Source organism: Sciurus vulgaris (genome assembly GCF_902686455.1).
Source record: "Sciurus vulgaris genome assembly, chromosome: 7".
Classification (NCBI taxonomy): domain Eukaryota; kingdom Metazoa; phylum Chordata; class Mammalia; order Rodentia; family Sciuridae; genus Sciurus; species Sciurus vulgaris.
Genome location: NC_136467.1, coordinates 55863490 through 55889853, shown reverse-complemented (window position 1 = coordinate 55889853; position 26364 = coordinate 55863490). Strand labels below are relative to the sequence as shown.

Sequence of the window (26364 nt, the reverse complement as noted above, 5' to 3'; positions counted from 1 at the left end):
CCTAACCTCCAACAAGCTGGGTTTGAATCCTAGATTCCCCGCTTTTACCTCCTATCTGACCTGGATAAGCAGAGAAACCAAACCTCAATTTCCATGCCTGTAAAGTGGGGATAATAGTAGTTAAGGGCTAGAAGAGTCACTGATTTAAAGTAAGCAAAGCACTTAGCACAGAGTGTATCACCCAAAGAAACACATGTTAGTATAATAAGATAAAAATACAAACTGTTATGCAGATCATGGAGGATCTGAGATTTAATTTAAAATCTGAAATTTTAATTTGATTTAATCAATGGGCAGGCCTTTAGAGTTCCTGAGCAGAGAGTGTGGGAGGGCAAGTCCAAGACTGTGGTTCATGGTACTCATTTTGGTTGAGAGTAGGATAGTCTTGTAGCAGTGGAGCGGGGCCAGTGGGTAAAAAGTGCCCATGATGGGGGGCTGGGATGGCAGTGCCATGTCTGGCTGTGAAGGTGGCAAGAGGAAGCCCCTGAAGCATCCCAAGGAACCCAAGAAGCAGGCCAAGAAGATGGATGAGGAAGATAAGGTTTTCAAGCAGAAAACAGGAACAGAAGAAACTCGAGGAGCTAAAAGTGAAGGCCACGGTCAAGGGTCCCCTGGCCCCGGGTAGAATTAAGAAATTTGGCAAAAAAAAAAAAAAAAAAAAAAGTTGTTCCTTGTGCCTAAGATAATGGTGACCCTTGGCTCCATTCCTATTTAAACATCTGGATTCCTGCTATAATATCTTTTGCCACCTATAGCTAGAATAAAGTGCTCATTGTCTAGGAGCCTATTATAAATTTAAGAATAAACTTCTGTTAGGAAAAAAAATGCCCACAGTAGCATGATGACCAGGGGTATGGGACATCAAGGACAGTGCGAGGGTTCTTCCAAGAGTTCGGCTTGAAAGGGGAAATCTGGCTAGTACCTGTAATCCCAGGTACTCTGGAGGCTGAGGCAGGAAGATTATCAAGTTTGAGGCCAGCCTGGGCAATTTAGGGAGACCCTGTCTCAAAATACAAAATAAAAGGGGCTGGGGAAAGAGCCCTGTGGTTAAAAAAAAAAAGGTGGGGTGTCTGGCCTTCCATATGTTGCTATGTTGGGGTTCTCCATGCTGACTGCGGCATGTTGAAGTTTCCTCAGCAGCTCTAAAAGACATTGAGCCCTCTCCTGCACCTCCACATCCCCCAACAACTAAAGCAGAACATCAGGGTGGATGCTGGGCAGAGGCTGTCAGGCAATGCTACATACGGTGCAGTCAAGATTGAGTGGCAGGAGACCAGCGGCTGTGGCTCACCTCAGGAGTCAGCACCAGAGCAGAGCATGCGGCCTGGGCACTGCACTTGCACTTCTCTTATCCCTGGCTGAATGAGGAACCATTGAAATCTCTGGGTTATCAGGAGGCATTCTAGTAGTTTACCTAGACTTTTGCATGTACCCAACAGCCATTGCTCCTTCATCCTACTGAAGAGAACACCAGCTTGATACAGGTTGTGGCAGCAAAATGTTCAGAAAAAGTGGGCTCCTTCCCTAAAACCAATGGATGAAATTTGATTACCATGACAGTTGGATCTTTTTAGAAATATTTCGTAGTTGTTGATGGACATGATATCTTTATTTATTTTTATGTGGTGCTGAGAATCGAATCCAGTGCCTCACATGTATGAGGTAAGTGCTGTACCACTGAGCCACAACCCCACCCCAACAGCTGGGTCTTGAATGTCCCCCAAAGGCCCAGGTGTTGAAGGCTTGGGCCTTGGCCTGTGGTGCTACTAGGAGGAGAAGAAACCTTTGGTAGGTGGGGCATACTGGAAGGGAGTTACATCATTGGGGTGTGCTGTTGAAGGGGATATTGAGATTCTATCTTCTTCCTCTCTTTGTTTCCTGGCCACCATGAGGTTCACAGCCTCCCCTGCCATGTGCTCTTACCATGATGTACTGTGTTGCCATAAGTCCAAAGCAACAGGGTCAAGCAACCATGGGTCAAAACTTTCCTTGAAATAAAACTTTCATCCTATTATGTTGATAATCTCAATATTTGTTATGATAAAAAGCTAACACAATAATCTAAGCCAATCATAATAATAGCAACCCCATTCCTTTCTGCCAGGGGTTGGCATGTAGGCATGTGACATGGTTTGAGCCAATGAGATTTAAGGAGGCTAAGGGGCTTCTGGGAAAACTTTCCCATTCTATTATACAGATATAAATGAAGAGAGCCCTTTCCCTTCTTCCTCTTCCCAGATTTTTAACACTAGGGTGGGAGAATGCACAGCTCTAGAGCTGCCATAAGCCATTTTGTGACCATGAGGGGATACTCCTTGATTTCTGGCAGCAGGATCCACCCGGAAATAGCCCACTTCCAATTTATTGTTAAAACAATAAATGTCCTTAGTATTTTTTTAATGAAATATTCTGTTATTTGCAGCCAAAAACTTTCAAAAATACAGATATGTTCAGTAACATGTCATATATGAGCTAGTCAAATAGCAGTTTTCTGATTCTTGGTCTCTTTTAACTTAGGAGAGAGGTACTGCAGCAGGTATGCAGTATGAAAAAATTCATAGTTAAGAATCCTATTGCTGGGCATGGTGGCACACACCTGTAATCCCAGCAACTCAGGAGGCTGAGGCAGGAGGATCACAAGTTCAAAGCCAGCCTCAGCAAGAGCGAGGCACTAAGCAACTCAGTGAGACCCTGTCTCTAAATAAAGTTCGAAGTAGGGCTGGTGGTGTGGCTCAGTGGTTGAGTACCTCTGAGTTCAATCCCCGTTTAAAAAAAAAAAAAAAGTCCTACTGATTTGCTCCCTGAAGACTGGAACTCCTTCCCCTTCAATGAAATGCTAAGTAGTTTGAACTCTTTGTAATCAATTGTTCATTCGCATCCTTGTCAACAACTTGAGTCCTGTGTTGCACAGTGGCCTGGGATGGTGGAGATGATGTGGTAGGGATAAAGTGCTTAAAGGTAAAGGGACACTTAAGGTGAGCAGATACTAGCTAAGCCCCATTAAGTAAAGGATTTTCATGTAGTTTTTTCAGCTGATAAATTTTAGTTTACTTCCACATTCCTATGCCTATCCAGCTCCATGAAATTAGTTAATTTTCGTTGTATTGTAAATTTCCACCAAGTTGCATTTTAATTTACTCATGCTTTAAAATTTTATGCACAGCTCACATAGGCTATCAATTTGATCAACTCCTCACAGGGATTGTGTGATAAATGTCATTGGAGCACTGAAATTCCATATTGACACAAACAGAATATCTTGAACTGAGTATTAGAATTCTAAAGTGGTGATTTTTTAAATTCCATGCCAGAGCAAGTTTTTCCCTGAAGGTCACATCTCTGTTATAGTCATAAAAATCAAGGGGACTTGTGAACATTAATGAGTTGTTCATTTGACCTGTGTCTTTTCAAGAATACATCTAATATACAAATCAAGATAAGCTATAGATATGAAATGTGATGTATGTGTGATATAAATGATATAAGCTATAAAAAAGAGCCTACAGATAAAAAGCCTCATTAGTTTATCATTTTTTTGTTGCATTTTTACACCAGGTAGTACTTAAGATTATATTATCACCCAATCTACTACCTATATACTTCTCTTCTTAAAACCCAGAAAGCCAGAAGGCATTTTCAAAAGAATGTACAGAAAGTTCCTCTTGTTCCCTAAAACCCCACACAACCTAGGAAGCACCTCTCATTATAGCAGACAAGAGGACTCGGCCTGAAAAATTATACTTATTCATGTATAATGGCAAGACAGCACACTGGACAGGAGCATTAAGAATACCAGGTCTCAGAGACTTTTTAGTAAAAAACCATGTGCTTGTGTGCAGATCACTTAACCTCTCCGAACCTCTACTTTATCCACTCTCAAGATGGGATAATAATTCTTGAACTAACTTTTCAGGTTTATTATAAACTCCATATAAAACAACAGAAATAAAATGTTCTAGGCTGGGCATGTAGCTCAGTGTAGAGTGTTTACCTGAGGCCCTGGGTTTGATCCCCAGCACTGGAAAAAAATCCAAATGAAAGCAATTTAGAAACTATAAAGTACTTTATAAATGTCAGATACATATAATTAATATTTTGTCTTCTTTGATCTTAGGTATATGAAACATATTGACAATCTTGTCTCTGAAGTAAGTGTGTCTATAAAGCCTATCTATGTAAAATTCTGTTAGTAACAGCCAGCTCAGTATATCAGCTCACTATTGTAATAGCCTAAGTGTGTTACCATACAGTGGCCTTCAGTGAGATCAAATTCATGATTTTATTGCTTCAAATAATTGTTTCCTATAATTTGCCCTTGTCTTTCTCTTTAATTGTTCAAATCTTGTCATTCTTTTCTAACTTGCCCGGCAGTCATCTCCTGGCCTGCTGTGCTGGCTAGCTGCAGATTCCAGTAGTATGTTCATGAGGTCTATTTTGGACTAAAATCCTAGACACAAGGCTATAGCTAGTCATTGACTGTACAACAGGTTTTTAAGTTGATGTTTCAACCAAGATGTAAATGTACAATTATCAGTTCCAAGTGAAGGCTAGATAGAGTCCAGAGGGCAGGGTACAGAAAAGCATGCCAATCCATGGTAATTCTGGACCCCTCACCCAGGCTGAAGCTGAAAAAAAGAAATCAGAGAGTGGAAGGGGATGGCATGTGAGGAAATTTCTTTGGAGAAAGGAGTGTGGAGAGGTACCTCTTTCATTTCAAACCAGTGAGAGGATCTTCCCAGGTGGGACTGTTATCCTGTAGCACTGGGATAAGCTTGCATGCTCAGAGTCCTTGAGGCAAGAGATGTATGATTTCCCTTGGGATTCAACTAAAGGGTCAGAGGAAACTGAAGGTAACAATGGATTTCTAGGTGCAGGAATGGAGTCAAAAGCAACCAGTGGGATCGTACTGCATCTATCCAGTTTGGGAGTCTCCAGAACAGGAGTCCCCATCAATAAGAAACTCCAAAAGGCCCAGGCAAGACCCATATGAATCAACTTAACCATAGGCCCTTACAGCAAGCTCAAAGTCACTCAAGGGAAAAGCTCACCAGCCCCTTACTCCCCTTCTTCCCCTTCCCTGCCTAGAGGACTTCTAGGGAATAGAGGAGGGGCCAGCCAAGCCAACTACATCTGTTCTGAGAAGTCCAACAGTAGACCTTAAACCTGGGATTGGGATAGGGCCATGAAGACAATTTCATCTGAAGTACATTTATGTCTTGCACCCAACATAATTTGAAATGAAGCTGTGGTTAAAACTTAATTAGGATCAGACTGCCCTTATCTAAGAATGAGCAGAAAACTTGAGGTCTCTGCCTAACTTTGCATCCAGGGACAGAAGATAAATAGCACTGAATACATTTTAAAATGGTAATGAGAGACCAAATTGAAATTGCATTTTATCACATCGCATAAGTTGTGAGTTTAAAACTAGTTATGGTTTTATATAAAACAGGTAAAGGTCCCTTTGCACAATACAGTCTAGTAGCCAGTAAATGGGACTTGATTTGATAATTTATGCTGAATCACTAGAAAATTTGACAACGTTGAAGAACGTAAGTATTCTGTTTCAGGTCCTAAAATGAACCGGCTAGTATGTGTTTATTGTCTGTTATACGAGAAATCCTAATAGATATTTTGAAGAATATTTACATTCTTTTAGTTCAGATTAGAATCATTTCTCACCAAGCATTGTATGTGCTCAAATATGTTTTCAATTTAATTATTCTTTACAAGGTACTTAGCACTAAAACATGTTGCATTTTTCCCCCCAATGTTGACAACAACACTTCTGCTGAAAAGTCCCAAAATGTGGTATAAACCTGAATGGAAAGTGATTATGGTCTCACTTGTATTTAACACTGTAAAGTGTTGCCGAATGATCTAATAAGAGAGAACAGAATTTAAACTAGAAACAGAATTTAAACTACAAATGGGATTCTTTTTACCATTCGACTGTGCTGATGCAGTACCACACACACACACACACACACACACACACACACACACACACACACACAAAAAAAAAAAAAAAGACTGGCCATGGGGGAAACTAGAATAGAATCTCACTGACTCTCGCCAGGCCTGGGGCCCCCAGTTCCTCTTCTATAAATGGGGTCACCAGGCTGCCAACTCAAGAGTCTCAAAGTCTCTCGAAGAGATATGTGAATACTCTGTAAACTCTGCTGATAGCCACGTTTAATATTCATTAATTGCCTTGTGCGTCGCGTTTTATATCTATTTACTCATCCAATCTGCCAAACAGCCCAAGACCTAGTTAAGTACTATTAACGTTATTACCCTCCACCTTATATATGAGGAAACTGAGAGGTTAAGGAGCTTGTTCCAGGACACACAAAGCCGCAATCGGGACCAGTAAATCCTCTTACCCTCAAACATGAAGCCGCCATCCTACCTAGTTATTTAACAGAGGCGGGGAGATATCGTAGGGGCTCGACAACTGTGGTTCCGTAAACTGCTAACGTAAAAGAAGTCGCCTCCCCAAGTTGAGCTCCAGGTGGGAACCTAGCTCCCACCGGCCCTTTCGCTCCAGCGCTCAGGCTCCCGCACCTGCCGCGGCCGCGCCTCGGCATTTCTACGCATGCGTCGGCGGGACCGGCGCAGGCCCAGTGGCTGAGCGGCACCTGGGGGCCGCCCCGCTCCGCCCCGACCCGCCTACTCCGACCCGGCGGTGGCTGCGGTGGAAATCCGGAGGATGCGCTGAACTGCGCCGATATCATTGTCTCCAGTGATCTTAACAGGTGCTTTGGGTCGGACCTAGAGCCACTTTCCCTCTGCCTCCTTCTAACTCATTCCCTGGCCCGCTGTGCTCGCCCCGCAGCGGCCTGACTCTGCAGGCTGGCGGCCCCCAAAGCCGCGGGAGGTGGTTTGTGTACGGTTACCATGGAGACTTTGGCTGACCCGGCAGAGGCACTGCGTTGCGCGGCGGGCTGGCGGATAAGGATGCTGTTGCGCTCTGTCCTGGCTTGGGCGGATGGGGGAGCTGGCCTTGCCCGGAGTGGGGGAGCCGGTGCCTGCGCGGGAGGTGAGACGTCCAACCCCGGTACACCGGGCACTCCTCCTGCAGTCGTCTGCCTTTCTTTCCTCTGATGGAGAAGAGCTATGAGCATATACCCCTGTCCCGGGGTAGGGTGCTGCTATTTTTATACACGAAGCATTTACCAATTGCCTGGTACTTAATAGACGCTCCGTAATATTTGTCGAATGAGAGGGTGGGAGAAGGAGGGGCTTGGTCTAAGGAGGTGATCTAGCTAAGGTCAGACGGATTGTACCTGAGCTAGTCTAGGCTACAGGTTGGGCCTCAAAAAATAGATAACGTTTATATGTAACAGTATTTACCATACTTTAAAATACTTTAATGCTTTTTTTGATCCATTACCTCCTAGTGTCACAGCAGGTCTTCCATCCCACCCGGATTTAGAAATTCTTTTTAAGTTGGTGAAAAAGCAAGCTGCACTCTATGTGTATCCTATTTTATGAATCTGTAAAATTCTGATTAGTTGATTTTGCATAGCTGATATTCAATAAATAAGTTCTCTTCTTTTATATAGAAAAGCACCTCCGTTTAGAATTTAAAGCTTATAAAATACATGAAAACGCTGAGCAAATGTCATTCTCTCTCTCTCTCTCTCTCTCTGTCTCTCTCTTTGCAGTTTCTTTTTTAATGTAGCTTTTCACTCATGGGAGAATTTATTTTTTCTGTATCCCTTTATCACCTAGCAGTTGTGCAATTGCTAATGTTTTCTAAAGGCCAGGCACCATGCTAAAGTATTTACATGGATCATTTAGTTCTTAAAACAATCCTGTAAAACAATCATTATTATTATCTGTGTTTTACATAAGAGGAAGCACCCTTGAAATGTTCAAGGCCTTGCCCACAATCACACAACTTTGAATTGCCAGAGGACTTAAGCCCTTACTTCAACACCTAAACTCTACCACTACCTCTTTGGGTGCTCATATTAACACCAAAGTAATTTAAAGTCAGGGAAGGGGTCCTGGGTATTTGATTTTCAGGGAAAAGAGTGTGCAGATGGCCAGGTGCTGTGTTGCACGCCTATAATCCCAGCTACTTGGGAGGCCCAGGCAGGAGAATTCAAGTTCAAAAGTAGCCTCAGCAACTTACTAGGCCCTAAGCAACTCAGTGAGACCTATCTCAAAATAAAATATGAAAAGGGCTGAGGATGTGGCTCAGTGGTTAGGCATCCCTGGGTTCAATCCCCAGTACCAAAAAAAAAAAAAAAAAAAAAAGAGTATGCAGATGGCCAGCCTTCCCCCTGTTGCAGACAGGATTTCATTTAGCAAGAAGGCTCTGACTCAGGAGGCTATTAGCAAGTTTTTATAATTATGTGTAAACTTCTATAAACAATGACTCTTAACTTTCTCCAAAAGCTGTAAGAAATATTTTGTTTTAAAAAAAGTTCTGGGGGCTGGGGATATAGCACAATGGATAGAGTGCTTGCCTTGCAAGCGTAAGGCTCTGGGTTCAATCCCCAGCACAGCAAAAAAAAAAAAAAAAAAAAAAAAAAAAAAAAAAAAAAAAAACAAAAAAAAAAAGTTCTGAACTGGGAATATAGTTCAATGAAAGAGTACTTGCCTAGCATGCATGAGACTCGGGGTTCAATCCCTGGTACTGCCTGAAAAAAAAAAAAAAAAGTCCATAATACTGGGAGTGCGGGGAATGTAGTATAGTAGTTGAGCCTTCCCTAGCATATGTGAGGCCCTGGGTTCCATCCCCAGGACCACAGACAAACAAACAACTGACAGAGAGCAGCTGGGGACCTGTGGATTCTGGATAAGGGCAGAAAACAGAAACTTAGGTGAAGAGGGTGGGAGAAGCATGTCCAGGAAAAGTTTCTTGAGGAAGTACCACCTCCAAGTAGAGTTGGGTGAGAACTAACTCTATATAAGAATTGCCTGATTTCACCACTTCTAGTCTTTTCTCTCCTTCCTTCTTGCCCATCCTTTCCAGATTTCATTATCCCTCTATATCTTTTATTTGGTCATCAGCTTTAACTTCTTTTCCTGCCATTTAGTGCTCTCTGTGGTTCAGTCTTTGTTTTTGCAGTTCCCTCTTGTCCGCACATGAACCATGTGTTCTTGATGTTCATCGTTGACTCTCCTCACTCATTGACTTTGCTGGAACTTCTTTCTCTACTCCAGCCGCAATGCCAGCCCCTGTCACTTGCTCAAATTCAGCCCATTTTTCAGAACCTAACTCAAGTACTACCTCTGCCAGATGCTCTCTCAAGATCAGAAATCTCTTCCTTCTTTATAATCACATGGTAATTCATATTTATTTTTATTTCCAAATCAACTTTTTCCTTGTATTAAAATCATTTGGGTACAAGTAGGGCTGAAACTCAGCTGGTACCCACCAGCTCTTGTAAAAATATGGTGTGTATCTGTGTGGATGGGGAAATCATTGCCACCCATGGTTTCCAAATGCCCTGCCTCCCACCACCCCATCTAGTGGGTAATAGTTTGCATATCACCTCTGGACACATGTCATGGCTTTTCTTTTACTACTGCTTAAGACTCTGTCTGAAAGAATTGTTATGGGGATTAATTGAGAGGTTATGCTCAAGAGTACTTAGCGCAGTGCTTGGTATTAAAGTAAATGTTTAATTAGCATTGGAGTTCATTGCTGAGAATGAAGACTGTGCTATTTCTATGTCCCAGACATCCAGGTATAGAACTTGTACATAGGAAACAGTTGATTAATCTTAGTTGAATGGATTGGCTCCCTTTGTCAGAAAAATTTGTTAAAGTTAAAATTTCCAAGGTACTATTGTGCTGTGGTTTGAGGATGCTTTACTACACAAGTAGACAAGTTTTCCAACTGAGTGATTATTTTTCAACTTGGCAAAACCATCGATAATAATTTGTAACTTAACCAACATAAAGAAAAATATCCTCATAAAGCACCACTTCTAACCAGTTCACTTGTATTAGTAAACATTTCCAGATTTGAGTTAATAATAATTTAATATAATAATAAACGATTAACTGCGAATCTTAGATCATTATAAGTGAAAGTGAGATTTGGGAAGAAGAAGAAGAAAGAAGAGGGACAAAGTGCTAGAATTTGTGGCAAAATTTTACAGACAAAAAGATTTTTAAGTCCACTGTTTATATTTTTCCACCAGTATTTGGTCAGTCTAAACTCCTATATGCCCAAATTTACAGAATCCTTAATGTGACCCGAGTAAATGTGCCTACTTTATTACTCTGTGGAAGACTCTCCTTTTCAATGCAAACTAAAAGATAGTAGAGGAGAGAACCTTGGGTCAGGACTCAGAGTACATTTTTACTCTCCAAAGCATTTTCTCTAAATTTTATTAGGTTTGCCTGATTACCTTTGGACATTCTAGACTCATTAGTGCCATGCGAGGCCAAAGGGGTAGAAAACCTGACTTAGATTCTGGAGGAGACCTCTTAGTTGTGTAGAAACTTCTTAGTAAGTGGCATGATTTCTTACTGCAATAGGCCATTGTCGTTGTTGTGTTTTGTTTTTTTGAGGTGCTGGGGATCAAACCCAGGGCCTGCACATGCTAAGTATGTGCTCTACCTCTGAACTACACCCCCAGCCCTGCAGTAGGTCTTGTGAAAACAAACCAACAAACCAGATAGGGCCATTTAAGTTACATGTTGTAGGGCTGAATTTATATTATGTATCTGAAAATAATGTATGTAAATGTACATGTACATGTCTGAAACATTTTATGTATATTTTGAATGATGAGCCAACATGGCAGGTAAGTTAGAAATAAAATATACTAGGTCTGCCATTGTTTTTTGTAGTTGTGTTGATGTATATAATTCTATAGACCTTACTTAAATTCAAAACCCTATATCAAAAATTTCTAAAATAGTATTGCTTATCCAGTAACTTTCTAGTTTCAAGTAACACCTGGTCTTTTCATAAGAAAAGAGTGACATATTGTTTGTAGTTTTTGTCTTAGTCTTTTCCTCAAACTCTTGGGGTGGGGCGTGGGTAGAACTAAACAAATGTTATTGTTGTTTGTTGTTATGTAAAAACATATAGAGTCATAATATAGATCTTTGTTTAAACAATCACTTGTTTATTTAATTTATAGAAATAGAATCTTTTAAGTTTCTTTGGGCATATGTCACAGAATATTTTCTTTTTTAGAAGAAGTCATTCTAAAATTGAGCAGCTGAAATATGTGAATAATTTATAGACCCATGTCACTCTAGAGACACTAGGCAAGTGCTCTAGAGATGTTACATTTTTATAGGGTTAGAGGTTGTTCAATTCTTTTATTTTTTAGGGTTATAGATTTTTTAAAGAAATAAATACCTGATACCATATACGAATTAAAATTAAGTTTTGAACAGTCTGGACTATTTTAAAGTTAGATCAGTCTTCATGGGATACACCAGCATTTGAGAAGGATCTGCATTCTTCTGGCCCTTGTATGTGACTTAATTTGTTACCTGAATAAGATGAACTAGGAAAGGAACACTTGAGATATATATATATTTGGCATTTGTTCATCTGGGGCACTATCTCAAATTGATGGTGATTCAAAGGTGATTGAAGGTGATCTCAAATTGAAGGTCATTCAAAAATATCATGGACAAATATGAGACCAGAACATTCTCAGAGATTTGTGTTAAAAGCCATAGACTTGGGGGCATGCTGCACACCTGTAATCCCAACAGCTTGGGAGCCTGGGGCAGGAGGAGCGCAAGTTTGATACTAACCTCAGCAACTTAGCAAGGCCTGTCTCAAAATAAAAATTTTTTAAAAGGAGTGGGATGTAGCTCAGTGGTAAAGAACCCCTGGAATCAGCCCCCAGTACAAAAAGGCTCTACCTGTTTAACATTTAACATTTCACTAACATTTTAAGGGGATAGCAATTTGGATGAAAAGGGAACTTTGGTGAACATTTTTAACTGAACCCCAGTGTTTTCTTGTGGGTCAAAGAATGTGAGACAAGGGCTGGGGGTGAAGCTCAGTAGTAAAGCACTTGCCTAGCATGTGTGAGGCCCTGGATTTGATCCCAGCATTGGGGTCAGGGGGAGAATGTGAGATGATTCTTCCCCACATCTTTCCCTTGATTGCGTTTTGGTACAACTATACAGTATGTTTGATTGCTTAGTGTGTGTGTGTGTGTGTGTGTGTGTGTGTGTGTGTGTGTTTGTGTGTGTGTGTTGCTGGGAATCTAAACTAGGGCCCCCTGCAATACTAGGCAAGTGGTGTACCCCTGAGCTATGTCTCTAAACCATATGGAACCCATATTTCTTTGAGAGCTGGTCTTCCACCTTTAGTCTCTACACTGCTTTAATTTTTTTTCCTGCAGAACTGTGGATTAAACCCAGGGTCTCACACATGCCAGACGAATGCTCTACCACTGTTACATCTCCAGCCCTTTTTACTTTCTATTTTTGAGATAGGGTCTCACTAAATTCTCCGGGTTGGCCTTGAAATTCCAGAGTAACTGGGATTACAGGCATGTGTGCCATGCCCAACTTGCTTGGATTTTTAAACTGGAAATTGTGATTTTTTTTTTTTCAAACTTAATATACAAGAATGGTTGAATATATAGATGGGCTTATAGTGAGCACTCCTTTCTATAAAGTACTAGATAAAAGTACTTGATGTTTATTGTACTGTATATTTGCAGGGTGTGGGGTCTATCTGAAGAACATTGTACTTTAAAAGATGCTGTCTTCAAATGATAAAAAGTTAGAAAAACTGGATCCATTTTATCGACCTTTGGTGTCCAAGCACAAGACCAGTGCGGAAATCATAAGTGAAGCACGAAACGCGTTAAGAACAGTTAGAACCCAAAGACCATTTACACCTCAGGAAGACCAAAGGAAGCTGTTTGGACCTGCATCATCAAGAACACCAGAAAACAGGCCTCCTTCCTCCTTCAGGTATATGACATTTTACTTTGGTGTAATACTCAGATATTTAGGACATCAGATAACATTTACCCTTAATTGTACTCTGCTTATTTCTCTCTTTCCCCAACCACTGATGGTTTTACTATACCCATAGTTTTACTTTTTTCAAAATGTCATATAATAGGAATCATACAGTATAAAGGCTCTTCACACTGGCTTCTTTCACTCACTGATTGGCATTTAAGTTTCCTTTGTGGCTTTTCATGACCTGATAGCATATTCCTTCTTGGTATCTTATATTCAATTGTCTGGGAGTACCTCAGTTTACCATTCACCCTCTGAAGGGCATTTTAGTTGCTTTGATGTTTTGGCAATTACAAATAAAGCTGCTATAAACATCCAGGTGCAAGTTTTTATGTGGACATACGTTTTCAGTTCCTTTGGGTAAATACCAAGGAGCACAGTTGCTGGATCATATGGTAAGAATATGTTGGGTTCTGTAAGAAACCGCCAAACTGTCTTCCACAGTGGCTATACCATTTTGATCTTCTATCAACAGTGAATGAGAGTTTCTGTTCCTCCATATCCCCTCACCAGCATTTGGTGTTGTCAATAAATTTTGGCTATTCTAATAGAGTTGTAGTGGTATTTCTTGTTTTAATTTATTGTTGGGCTTTAGGAATTCTTTTGAGTATTTTGGATAACAATTCTTTATCCTGTATGTCTTCCACAAATATTTTTGATCAGTCTGTGGCTTGTCTTCTTACTCTCTTGACAATTACTTTTTCAGAGCAGACATTTTAAATTTTACTAGAGCAAGTTTATCATGGACCATGCCTATGATGTTGTATATAAGTCCTCACCTTGGGATGGAGGTATAGCTCAGTGGTAGAGCACTTTCCTAGCATGTGTGAGGCCCTGGGTTCAATCCCCAGAATCTACCCTCAAAAAAACAAAAGTCACCTTACTCAAGGCTATCTAGTCATTCTCCTATTATCTTTTAGAAGTTGTATAGTATAGTCTTGTGTCTCATATTTAGGTCCATGATTGAATTTGAGTTAATTTTCATGACAGGTATAAAGTCAGTGTCTAGTTTCTTGTGTGTGTGTGTGTGCAGACATCTAGTTATCTCAGCACCATCTGTTGAAAATGCTGTCTTTCTGCATTGCACAGGCCCTGATTTATGTTGGTTCAACCTGGGATTTTTTTTCCACTTTACAGTGATGCAAATTGACATGTATTCATAGCAACTGGACTGAATTTTGATCTTTTCCTGGGCTAACAGCAGTTGGATGCTCACTTGTGATGCTGGCCAGCAACAGTGAGCCACTGCTTCCAGTCAGCCACAGGATCCCACAGGTAGACATGAATACTCTAGAGTGTATACTAGGTTGCTAAGCTGTGATACTGGTAGGTTAGGTGCATTAAATACATTTTGACCTTTTTGTATTAATCTTGTATTCTGCAATCCTGCTATGATTGCTTATTCATTCTAGGAGTTGTCAGTTCTTTAGGACTTGCTACATAGATGAAACAAAATTTTATTTCTTCACTCCCAATCCATGTGCCTTTCATTTCCTTTTCTTGTCTAGCTAGGACTTCCTGTATGATCTTGAAAAGCTGTGGTGAAAGGGGACATCTTTGCCTTGTTCCTGATTTCAGTGGGAAAGTTTCTAATTTTTCATCAGTTAGATGTTAGCCTTAGGGGTTTTGTAGATATTCTTTGTCAAGCTTTTATACCTACTTTACTGAGAGATTTTATCATGAATGGGGTTAGGTTTTGTCAAACGCTTTTCTGCATCTATTGGCATGATCATATGATTTTTCTTCTTTAGCCTCTTCACATGCTGGATTATGCTGATTTTCAAGGTAGTTTTTTTTTTTTTTAAGTTTGACTTTTGTTCAAGATCTTAAAGATAATTCTAGACTTTGGGTCTAGGAAGTTACTTTAGAATGAAGTAGTTAATAGTGATTGTCATACCAACTTTAAAAAGTGATATGGACAGAGCCTTTTAAAAATCACTATCTAAGGCTGGGGTTGTAGCTCAGTAGTAGAGTGCTTGCCTCATATGCCTGAGGCACTGGGTTCAGTCCTCAACACCACATAAATAAATAAAACAAAAGTATTGTGTCCATCTACAACTACAAAAAAACTCCCAAAAAATCACTATCTACATTTATTCTTTTTGTTACTTAATATTTTTTAATCCTCCTGAAAGTAGCAAAAGACTTGTTAATAAAATATTTTAAGTAATGTAATATTTTTTAAATGCTTTTTTTCTCATGGTTTATGCATTGACTGCTTTCACTTGTTTTTCAGCTAGACTTAACTAATACTAGAAATAGAAGCAATAATTATTTATAGACTAAAACTCTCCACCATTTCTTATGTTAGCCTGCATGCATCCAGCTTTGAGTTATCCGACTCCAGGCCTATCTCTGGCACTCGTCTCAGTCCACTAGAACTGGTGAGTACGTAATTGACCAAAACCACTTGGAATCATCACTTATATGTGCTAAGAAAATTATCACATAGACCCAAATGTATAATAATCTAGTGTGAAAACAGATTCCTCTACATCTTTCCCCAAACATAATGATTGATATCTAATGAAACTCTTCTATAAGTTACCTACAGTTTGATAAGAATATTTTAAATATATAGTAATTTCAGCAAACGTTTTTAATTTTTATTTTCTAAAAATAGAGATTTTTTAACAGTTTTAAATAAAAATTACGTATGCACTTTATACATAACAGAGAGACAAAGATCTGTTACTAAAAACAGCAGCAAAGATTTATTACTAAAAATGTAGTGATCTCCTGTTCTCTTAGTCTTCATTATTGCTTCCCCAGGGACCTCCCTATAACACATTCTTTTGGTATTTATATCCAGCTTTCTAAACACCACATTGCCTTGTCCCTGTCTGACTTAGTAGCTTGAGGAATCAGCTACTGACTTCTCACTAAGGACAATGACGATTCAGGATTCAGATCTCCTCTGTTCCTTCACCTCCCATCACAGCCTGTCCCACCCTCTGTCCCATGGCTGCTCCTAATACAGCTATCTCATAACTTTGGTTAGACTGGTTTTCTCGGGCTGTGATTGTGTAAACCCTGGTCATAGCTGAACCTTGGGTTAGTGGTGACTAATGATGACAGCTTTGCCTTGCCGGCACCACTATTTGTCTTCTCTGGTGTTAATAACGCCCTGGCCTTTTTGGTTTTACTATTTCAACACTAAACTCTGCCTCACAAATCTAAATTGTCTTTGTATGATCAGGCACGTGAGATGTCCTATCAATGTACCTTGTTGGGCAGCTCTCCAAATGTCCTTCCTACACACTTCCCTGAATGCCCTATGCAAGCTTTTCGTGGGCACCCTTTACCATCATCCTGGGAGGCAGCACCTACCTCTGTGTGGGCTTTTGCCTATCTCCTGAATCCCAGGACCTTCTCTTTTTTATTCACTCTGATTTTAGTGGAGCCTTCCCTCCTATAGCTTCTTTAGAAAGTTTGCCTAGGAAATAAATTGAGACCTTGATTCCTGTTTAACCTCTCTGAAGTTTGTAGGATTTTTCTTTTTGCTCCCATGTTCTGAAATTTCATGATAATGGCCCTTTGGTGACTTTTCATCTATCATGCTGGCACTTGATGCGCCCTTTCAATGTGAAATCTCATGCCCTTTAGCTCTGGGAAGTATCCTCGAATAGTTTTGATTGCATCTTTCCCACTTAAAAGTATTTTTATCAACATATTAATTGTACATACTAATGGAATTCAGTGTATATATTTACATGCACACAGTGTGCACTGATCATATCCGTCTAGGATTTATTCAGATGTAGAATCAGTTGAACCAGTCCTTTCATTTTCTTGTTTTCTCTTTTTTGTTGTACATCTTATTGGAGAAGAGAATTCATATTCTTTTCCCTGTTTTAATTTCTTTTTATTTCTGTTATCCTACATTTAATTTCCCAAAGTTTTCTTTTCCTCTAAATTGTATTTTTGTGTAGTATTCTGTTCTTGTTTCATGTTTGCAGCATCTTATCTTAATATATTAGTGATAGTTTTGTTTTTTTTTTAAACTCAGTTTTCTTCTCCCTGATTAACCTCTGTTGCATTTCTATGTCTTGGTCTCTGGTTTGCATATGGCGAGCACTCCTCTGATACCTATGCTGCTTGTTGGCACGTGGATGGCGTTGGCCAATATATCAGTGATCCGTACCACACTGCAGTTAGGGAATCTGACTAGGTAGAGTTGTTGCCAGCTCCCCCAGTGCTTTATCCTAGGCCTTCCCTTACCAACTTCAGATTTCCTGCAGAAGAGATGCTTCCACCTCTTTCTTGGAGGACAGAGTCTTTTGCTAGCTTTCAGGAGTCATGTGAGGAAAGAAGGCAGGAGTGCCTGGCATCAGTATGTAAATATTCAACTCATAGTCATGTTTATAATAAGTACCATGACACTCAACAATAAAGACAGTTATTAAAATGTGACTTTCCTTATTGACCCTAATTAGAGGTATTCTGTTTTACCCTCTCTTAAAAATAAACTTCCCACCTTCTCCTGGGTTCAGGAGCCTGATTGCCTAGAGCTGGGAGGGAAGAGTTACAGAAAATCTCAGCCAACCCTCCTTATTCTAACCACACTCTCCTTAGTCCTCTGCTATCAAAAGTACTTGTGTCAGGCATGGTGGCACATACCCATAATCCCAGGAGGCTGAGGCAGGAGGATTGTGAATTCAGGGCATGCCTGGGCAATTTAGTGAGGATCTGCCTCAAAATAAAAACTAAAATGGGCTGGGGCTGTACTGAAGTACCCCTGGGTTCCATCTCTGGGACCACAAAAATTTAAATTTAAAAAAAGTACTTCTCATTACCATTTCGTATACTTTCAGGGAGATAGTGTGTTAGCCAAGCAGCTTCTCAATTTTTATTATTATATATTTGTGTGTGTATTTTTAAAAACATTTTTTCAGTTGTCAATGGATTTTTAAATTTTCTTTATTTATATGTGGTGCTGTGTATCAAACCCAGGTCCTCACACATGCCAGGCAAGCCTCTACCACTGAGCCACAACCCCAGCTCCTTTGTGTTTGTTTTTGTTGAACTATTTGGAAATTGTAGACATTATGATACCTCATCTATGAGGATTCATGAGTGTGCATCTCATATGAACAAGGACAGTCTTCTGCATAAAACCATAATAGTATCATCACAGTTCAGATAATCAGCATTTCTCAGTTATATCATCATTAATGTATAGTCAAATAACCCCACTGGTGTCAAAATGGATCTTATATTTTTAAAATACTTATTAGTATGCCTCTGAAGAAAATTACACTTGTTTTTATATTGCAGATGGCATAAATAAGATCCCCAAAATATTAATAATAAACTAATATGAAAGAAATAATTTGACAGCTGTTATTGACACATGACTTCTTCCATCTGCAGCCTTGGAAACCACTTGGGTTTTGAGGACGCTGTGGCAATTACTGTTGATTGGGGAACTCACTCAATTCGGGCTTTTCCTACATGTCTCTATTTCTAGAGTTCATGTGGTCCTTGTCAAATCTGTGTAGTTCTTAGATTGCAGGATTTGGTGTCAGACAGTATTGGCATCTGCCTCTGTGTAGGACCATCAGAGTTAAATTTCTTTACTGCAGAATGGTTGGGTGCTGTGTTCAAAGAAAAAGTAGTTTAAAAAAATTCTATGTTAACAACAGGCATGGTGGCGCACTCCTATAATTCCAGAGGCTTGGGAGGCTGAGGCAAGAGGATTGCAAGTTCAAAGCCAGTCTCAGCAACTTAGTGAGACCCTAAGCAATTTAGTGAGACCCTGTTTCTAAATAAAATATAAAAAGGGCTGGGGATGGAGCTCAGTGGTTAAGTGACCCTGGGCTTAATCCCTGGTACCAAAAAAATAAATTCTATGTTATGTAAAATGACCGCTGTAGTTTGAAATTCTTTTGTTATAGTAGGTTATTTAAGGATCTTGAGTATATTTCATTTTAATTGATTTTTTTTTTTTTTTTCTGTTCTGGGGATTGAACCCGGGGCTTCTTGCATGTTAGACAAATGCTTTACTGCTGGGATATTTCCCTAGACCTGTATATTTCATTTAAGCAATAAAGAAAAATTGAGGTTCTCCATGAAAGTATTCTGAAATGGCCTCTGCTCTCTGCCCTTCCACCTTCTTTCCTCTTTTTCACTACACTTTTTTAAAGAATTCTCTGACTCTGGTAACCACTAAATCAACAAAGTCAGGGGATAAGGAGGAATTGGAATGGAGGAGGAGGAGTGGGGAAAAGGAGACAACTGGAGAGAGAGACAGAGTCTGAGAGAGAGAGAGAGAGACAGAGATAGAAGGAGGGAGAAGGAGGAAGGAGGGAGGGAGGAGAACATTTCATAGTTAAAGGACACATTTGCTGAAAGAGTTTGTAAAGACCTAACCAATCACTTTTGGGATCTAGGACACTTTCTCAGACAACTTTGCCTTTTAATAATTCCTCAACCAACAGTCAGGAAAGAGAAACCTAGAAAGCAGCTGTTTCAGCTCCTGCATTAACCAAACTACCTAGACTCTTTGTTCCTGGACATTTACCTTCTTTGTGTTTCTCTCCTTCATATCCGGCCTTTGCTCATATCCTCCAGCAGATGTGGGCTGCTCACACTCAAGAATGCCTAGGGCTTCCGAGAAGGATGGAAAAGCTGATGTTCCTGCTTCCCGGTTGCTCAAGCCTTGGCTGCTGGCCTGATTGGCTCACAGGATTCCTGTTGGCACCTGTGATCTCATAAGACAGGAGGGAGCCTTATTGTAATTTGCAGCCTTCCATGAATGTTTACATCTCCCTGCTCTGTAGGTACATGGGGCACATCTTTTTTCTCTCTCAGCAGCTCCCTGCCATTCCACAACAGTCCTGAGACCTAAGGTAGTTGGGTGGTAGTTATTCCTATATTTACTCTGCTATTCTATTAATTGGTGTTCAAATTTGTATACACAGATTGCTCTCAGCCAGGCACCGTGGTTCATACCTGTAATTCCAGTGACTCAAGAGGCTTAGGTAGAAAGATCGCAAGTTCAAGGCCAGCCTCAATAACTTACAAGACCCCATCTCAAAATAAAAAGTAAAAAGAACTGGGAATGTGTCTCATGGTAAAGCACCCCTGGGTTTAATCCCCAGTATCAAACAAAACAAAACTGCTCTGTAACTTTGGATTTAATGAAGTCAAAAGAAATGTGAACATGTGAATAAATAGGAAATTTTGTCTCTTAACATTATTATTGTCAAAACAGAATTCTTCAGTTTCCTAAACTTACAAAGCCCGCTTATTTATAGTCCCAAATATTTTTATGCAACTTTTTATTGCCATACAGAAAAGGCACTGATCACACAGAGTGCAACTTGATACAGTCACACAAACTAAACTCAGCAGTGTTCAAAAAGAAAAAGTGACATCAGCATCGTCCAGGAGACCATTTCTGGGGCCCCCCTCTTGGCCACTGCCTCCCCAGGACAGTTACCATGCTAACTTCTAACAGCATAAGCATTTTGAACCTGTTCAACATTCTACATGAACCCAGCTCCAAATATTTGACATGAGATACAAAATGTAATACGTTTTAAAAAGAAAGGGACTTTGGAACTCATATAGGCCTTGAGGCAGGGTGATCCAGGGTAAGAAAAAGAAGAGTGAGAAGTCAAAGCAGTTTTTTCTTTATATCTGAAATGCATGGTAACATTACAGCAACAAGTCATATGTTGTGTGTAACAGAGAAGTCTGGAGGACCTGTGGAGAAAATCATAGTCACAGAAATGCACACAGAGTGACCACGTCTCAAAGATTAAGGGCTTGGGAGAATTTTTAATATTTCTGACTTCTAAGAGTGCTTGTAACAGGTGTGATTTTGAGAGCATGTGTGTATTTGTGTGTGTGCTCTGTTGCTTTACAGGTTATATCATGAGCAGCTTCCTGACTTGGGATGTCACTGACTCCCTTCTAGGGGTAGGAGAGACCCTGCCTTCTCTCTGGGGCTCTGAGAGTCCAGGGCAGAAAATGGCCAAGGGCCAGTGTTGGGATGAGTCATGGCCACCTGAATCCCTTAACACGGTGTATAAATTGTGTTTTCCTGGACTTGGTTGTTCTATGAGAATAGTCTGTGTGTTTCAGTGAGCTCTTGCAGTCTCATCAGCTGGAACAAATCATAATCTCTGGCTTCTCCCGTGTCCTTAATTATACTCAAGTCCCTAGTTAGTGTCATGAAACAAAGCCTAAGGGAGGTAAGGTTCTCAGGCAAAGATTTAAATTTGCACTATTCTGTGCTTTCTAAAATTATTTGAATTTTATAAGAAAAGTTTTTTTTTTCTTTTTACTGGTTTTCTTCATAAAAGTCATTTTGCTCCATAGAATGGAAGAACATTTTGTAGAACCCAGCATGAAAGAAATTGCTAGGCTGAAGATGTGTCTCAGTGGTAGTGTTTGCTTGACATTCGTGAGACTGTGGCTTCAATACCCAGCACTGCAAAAGAGAGAAAGAATTTCTGACTCATTTAGTAGTTTTCTTTTGAAAAATTAAAAATGCTTTACTTGTATCACTTTATACTCTAAGTAGTTCAGTGAGAAGTATGTTTAAATGAGATAAATAAGTTTTAAAGATCAGTGGTAACCTGGCCCAGTGGCACACACCTGTAATCCCAGTGTCACACACCTGTAATCTCAGCGACTTGGGAGGCTGAGGCAGGAGGATTGGAAGTTTGAGGCCAGCCTCAGCAACTTAGTGAGAGCCTATCTCAAAATAAAAAATAAAAAGGATTGGGGATATAGCTTGGTGTAGAGTACTCCTGGGTTCAATTCCCAGTACCACCCCCCCCGAAAAAAAAAAAGGTTGGGGGTGGCCAGGAGAAAAATGGAATTAAATTTTCATTATACAAACAATTACTAATTTTGTACTAGGAAAATAATGCTTCTGTCAAGGAGCAGTTATAGCACTTTATTTTGCTGCCAGAGATAATTTGGTTACTCTTTTGGGGAAAAATTAGCTTTCCAGACCATTTTTTTCACTTGTAATAAACTCTTTTATTTAGTGCCCAAAACACAAAACATTTATAACAGGTTAGGAGGTCTATAAAAGGGGTCATTTACTTTATCTGTGTTATTATTGTTTGACAGACTTCTTGATCTTTATTTCAGTTTCAAGATACCTGTGGAAAATAGACATATTAAGATAAGGAAACCTCATATCAGCCTTCAGTATTGAGGTCATACTTATGTATTTTGTGTTTCATAATCATGTATAAAGCACTATTTTCCCCTATTATATTCTTTGCTTTTCTGTTACTACTTAGTTTCATGGCCTAAATCACATTCTTAACTGTGTATTAAACAAATATAGCACAATTTATGCAGACAAATGAATATTACCTCCTTCACTACAGTCTCCTGAGAATTTGTGTCTTTGGTTTGGGTGTGGTGGCACACACCTGTAATTCCAGTGACTTGGAAAGCTGAGACAGGAAGATCTCAAGTTTAAGGTCAGCCTCAGCAACTTAGCAAGGCCCTAAGCAACTTAGCAAAATCCTGTCTCAAAAAAAAAAAAAAAAAAAAAAAAAAAATGAAGAGTGCTAGGATGTTAACTCAGTGGTAAAGCACCCCTGGGTTCAATCCCTAGTACCAAAAGGAAAAGAAAAGGATCTGAGACTTAATTCCACATTGGTTGTATCAGAGGCTACAACCTTGACTTTTGGGAAGAGTTAAAATTAACTGGGAACCCTACCACTTCCCCCCCACACACCCCCACACAAAATATCAGGTTAAACCCATCTACCTACTGAGACTTTGGGTGACTAGGGATGTAGCTCAGTGGTAGAGCACTTGGCTACTAAGTGTGAGGGCCTGGGTTCAGTCCCCAGCACTTCAAAACAAACAAACAAATGGGAACCAAATTTGATAAATAAGGAGTATGCAGTGTGCACGGGGAAGGGAGCTAGGATTTAGGGAGCTTTCGTAACAGAAGTTGCATTTATGTCAGCATCCCTATAAAATAGTTTCTTCTCTCCATATTGTAACTGGCCAAGTTCAAGAAGTAAGTGGGAGGTTCACATAACCAGTAAATGGATTCCAACCCAGGTCTGTTGGATCCCAAAATGATTTACTGTTTCTCCTGTGTTCAGCTGATTATATTATTTACCCTTTTTCTAACTGTCCCTAAAATGTATCTCTAAAGTCATAAAATTTATTTTGGGAGTTTGCTTTGTAAACCAGTTAACAGATGCAAATAAGAAAGAGGAAATAAAAAAATACTGTTGAAGAATGCCACCATGATCCAAGTAAGCAAATTCTTGACAGGAAAACTTAATGTATATGTCTACGTTCTATTAGTATATTTGAGAAAACACGTATTTTGAGAGGATGCATCATACATAATAGATGACTTCACTTATTTTTCCAAATTATCTGACATGATTATCACACTGGATTTTTCTAAGATTTGTTAATTAACTTATTGGATAGTGAGTCATAGCATATATTATGTAAGTGACTGTAGGAACTTTAACTTAATTATTTCTGGTTAGAGTACTAGAAGTGCTTGCTGCCATATGGCTACTCTTTCATAAACAAATACTTGTGCTAAAGTTAGAGGTAAGAAGGACAGGGCCACCTGGTAATACTGAAACTGGATCTTAGTCTCCTGTGAGGCTCTGACATGGAGTTGGAGGCTGTCTGGATTTTGGACCAGTAGGAGCTGTGGCTGTCACAGAGCTTGGTGCAGGTGTTTTTAAAAATTTTTTAAGGAGGTGGGCATGGTTTTGCAAACCTATAATCCCAGGTACTCAGGAGCCTAGCCTGAGGCAGGAAGACCACAATTTCAAGGCCAGCCTGGGCAACTTAGACCCTGTCTCAAAATCAAAATATAAAAAGGGCTGGGGATGTAGCCTAGGAGTAAAGCACAACTGGGTTCAATCCCCAGTACCACACACATACACACACACAAAAAAAATGTCTCTAAGAGATTGGAAATTTGTCAGTAATATTCCTTTCCAAAGGGGTATCCACACAAAATTCTTGAGATATAATAATAAAACATTTTTATATCATATGTCCAAGACAACTTCCTGCTTCTATGTGTTGTGACTTTTTAATCCAAATTATTTTAAAATTTTGCTATCATTTAAAAATACTTTTGTCCAGGATATGTAAAGGTAGCACTTTAGTCCACATAAGTTTTGATAAATAGAGAGTTCAGTAAGTATTTTCTGAGCTAAAATGAACACAAAACTTTGCAAAGCATGTTAAATATATTATTCTTAATTTTATAGTCTTGTGTACAGGTAATATCTGTTGGCCAGCATGGGTAACTTGTATCTTTCAAATGTGCTAAGCAGTATAGCAGAATGGTTAATACAATTGATTTAAAAAAAAAAAAAACCATATATATATGGTTAAACACATTCACACACATAAATGCACACATATATACATATATATCATGTTATATATATTTTACACATTTATATATATATAAATAAGTAAGGTGGGCCAATGAGACAGTAGTATTAAGGGGCCAGGATAAAGTCAAGGAGAAAGCCCTGATGTTCTTCTGGAAGGGTTGGGGCCAGCTCCAGGGTAGTGAGCCTTATTCGAGACATAGAAACTCATGCCAATCATTTAAAAAATCTCTTTCCAGAAACCGAAAGCTCCAGCATCTGCCAGCGCAGAGGAGGATCCCTGCCTTTCCTTTCCTAAACCCCCCGTGGACCCCGTGAAGATTAGAAGAATAAGCAGTGCCCGGGCGCGCTTATTCAGGGCAGCCTCCCAGGGGGCTCTTCTGCCGGACAGATCCCTTCCCGCCGAGAGTAAGGCTATGTAACCTCCTTTAAACCCTGGGGACAGGCATGCTTCTTGAAAGTGTGCACAAAAAATATTTTTATATGATTTTCCCTGACCCCCAGGTGATTTTTACTAAGACTTAACATTGGGCAAAAGCTGGCTAAGAAACATAACTATTTTTCTAGATGTTTATAAAGAATTTCTAAAAATATCAGCTCTTAAAAAATATCACTTGGTAGGAAAAGAATATTAGGATAAGAGTTTCCAAATGAATGGTTCACAATGTTGAAAAGAAGGAAATTTTAGGGTTCAAAAAGTTGTTCATTTCATTTAAAATTAGTGGGAAATTTAAGGATCTTACAAAACATACTAAGCTTAGGTTTTGATATCATTCTGATTCCCTGTGAATATAAGCCAAATTTGAATAAGACTCTTCCTCCTGTGGCAGAAGTGCTGCCACATACCTAGACCTGGAGTAAAGAGGCAAAGACCTCAAATTCTCAGGACTGCCACCCGTGGGTGGAAATCACACCCCATCCAGGGCACACTGAGGGTTTTCCAAACTACAGGAAAGGATCCACTAGTAGGACGACAATCAGTTTGGTAGATCACACTTTTAAAAATGAAGTAGAACAGGAATAATGGGAAACACTGCCCACAATCACTGTTGGTATTGCTGCAGGAGACTCAGTGGCTAGTGTGTGCTCAGAATCATATTATAAATTGACGCTCACTGTGGAAAACTTCGAGCTGGCAGAACTGGGCCTCTCTCCATCATCAAGGATTGCTGAAGAACGGCAGGTGCAGTCAGAGAGACAGTCTGAAGAAGGGTACAAGCCTCCACCTGAGCATCACACTTATTTGACATATAAGCATTTTCTCTTTTTAGTTGCCAACATATAAAAAGTAGAAGAATCTCCTTGAAGAATCCAGATTCATGACCTCTTATGAAAAATCAGAAGATCTGGAGAAACTCAGTCCCCATTCCAGTGGAGACTGATTGGAGCTGAGTAGTGCCCATCCCTGTAGCCTGGAATATGGTCTGCAGGTCACATGTGCCCCAGGCTGCTTTACTCATTTGCCTGTGTGATCCCTGACATAGAGGAAGAGGTAGAATCAAGGAGAAAGGAAAAACAAAGAGGAGGTGCAGTTGTGTGCACCACACCGTGGTGCTATAGCCAAGAGCAACACCAGGCAGCTTCTTTGCCTCGGTGTCCCAGTTTGCTTCTAACACTCACTTGGTCTGATATTTGTTGGGCCTCTACTAAGTGCCAAGCACTATCCTAGGCCATCAGAGTCCCACCTTCAGAAAGCCTACAGTCTAGGGAGGGAAGAGGGATGATAACCAGATAACAAATAGGACAGATGGAGTTCCATGAATGCTCTGCAGAAGATAAAGGAGATAACAGGGTGGAGAGCACTGTGGTAGGGGTGATAATTTGCTGTAGCTGAGGGGGCTCTGGTAGGTCTCATAGAAGAGGTGACATCTGAGTTGAAGTATGACCAACAGAAGGCAGCAACCATGGGAAGATCTGTGCTCAAAGTGCCCAAGTTGGAGCAAGTACAAAGGCCATGATGGGTGCCCTCTCTGGTGGAGGCTGTGATGGCCAGCATGGCAGAAGGAAACTAGCCAAG

General features: G+C 40.0%; 1 protein-coding gene and 1 pseudogene across 4 annotated transcripts in view; both read left to right on the top strand.

Moving 5' to 3' along the window:
* The first annotated feature begins 451 nt into the window (after positions 1 to 451).
* Positions 452 to 686, top strand: LOC306665724 (translation machinery-associated protein 7-like; annotated as a pseudogene). The gene has a single exon. The product of its transcript is annotated as a translation machinery-associated protein 7-like (transcript).
* A 5867-nt stretch (positions 687 to 6553) lies between these two features.
* The window catches only part of ARMC2 (armadillo repeat containing 2), a 133788-nt gene continuing 113977 nt past the window's right edge, over positions 6554 to 26364 (top strand). The window contains exons 1-4 of one of the 3 annotated variants that reach the window (XM_079149119.1): positions 6554 to 6758; positions 12672 to 12927; positions 15293 to 15365; positions 24587 to 24755. In XM_079149119.1, coding sequence (XP_079005245.1) covers positions 12710 to 12927; positions 15293 to 15365; positions 24587 to 24755 — 460 coding nt within the window. In that variant the 5' untranslated portion in view covers positions 6554 to 6758; positions 12672 to 12709. The other 2 variants (XM_079149120.1, XM_079149121.1) reach the window with 2 other exon arrangements.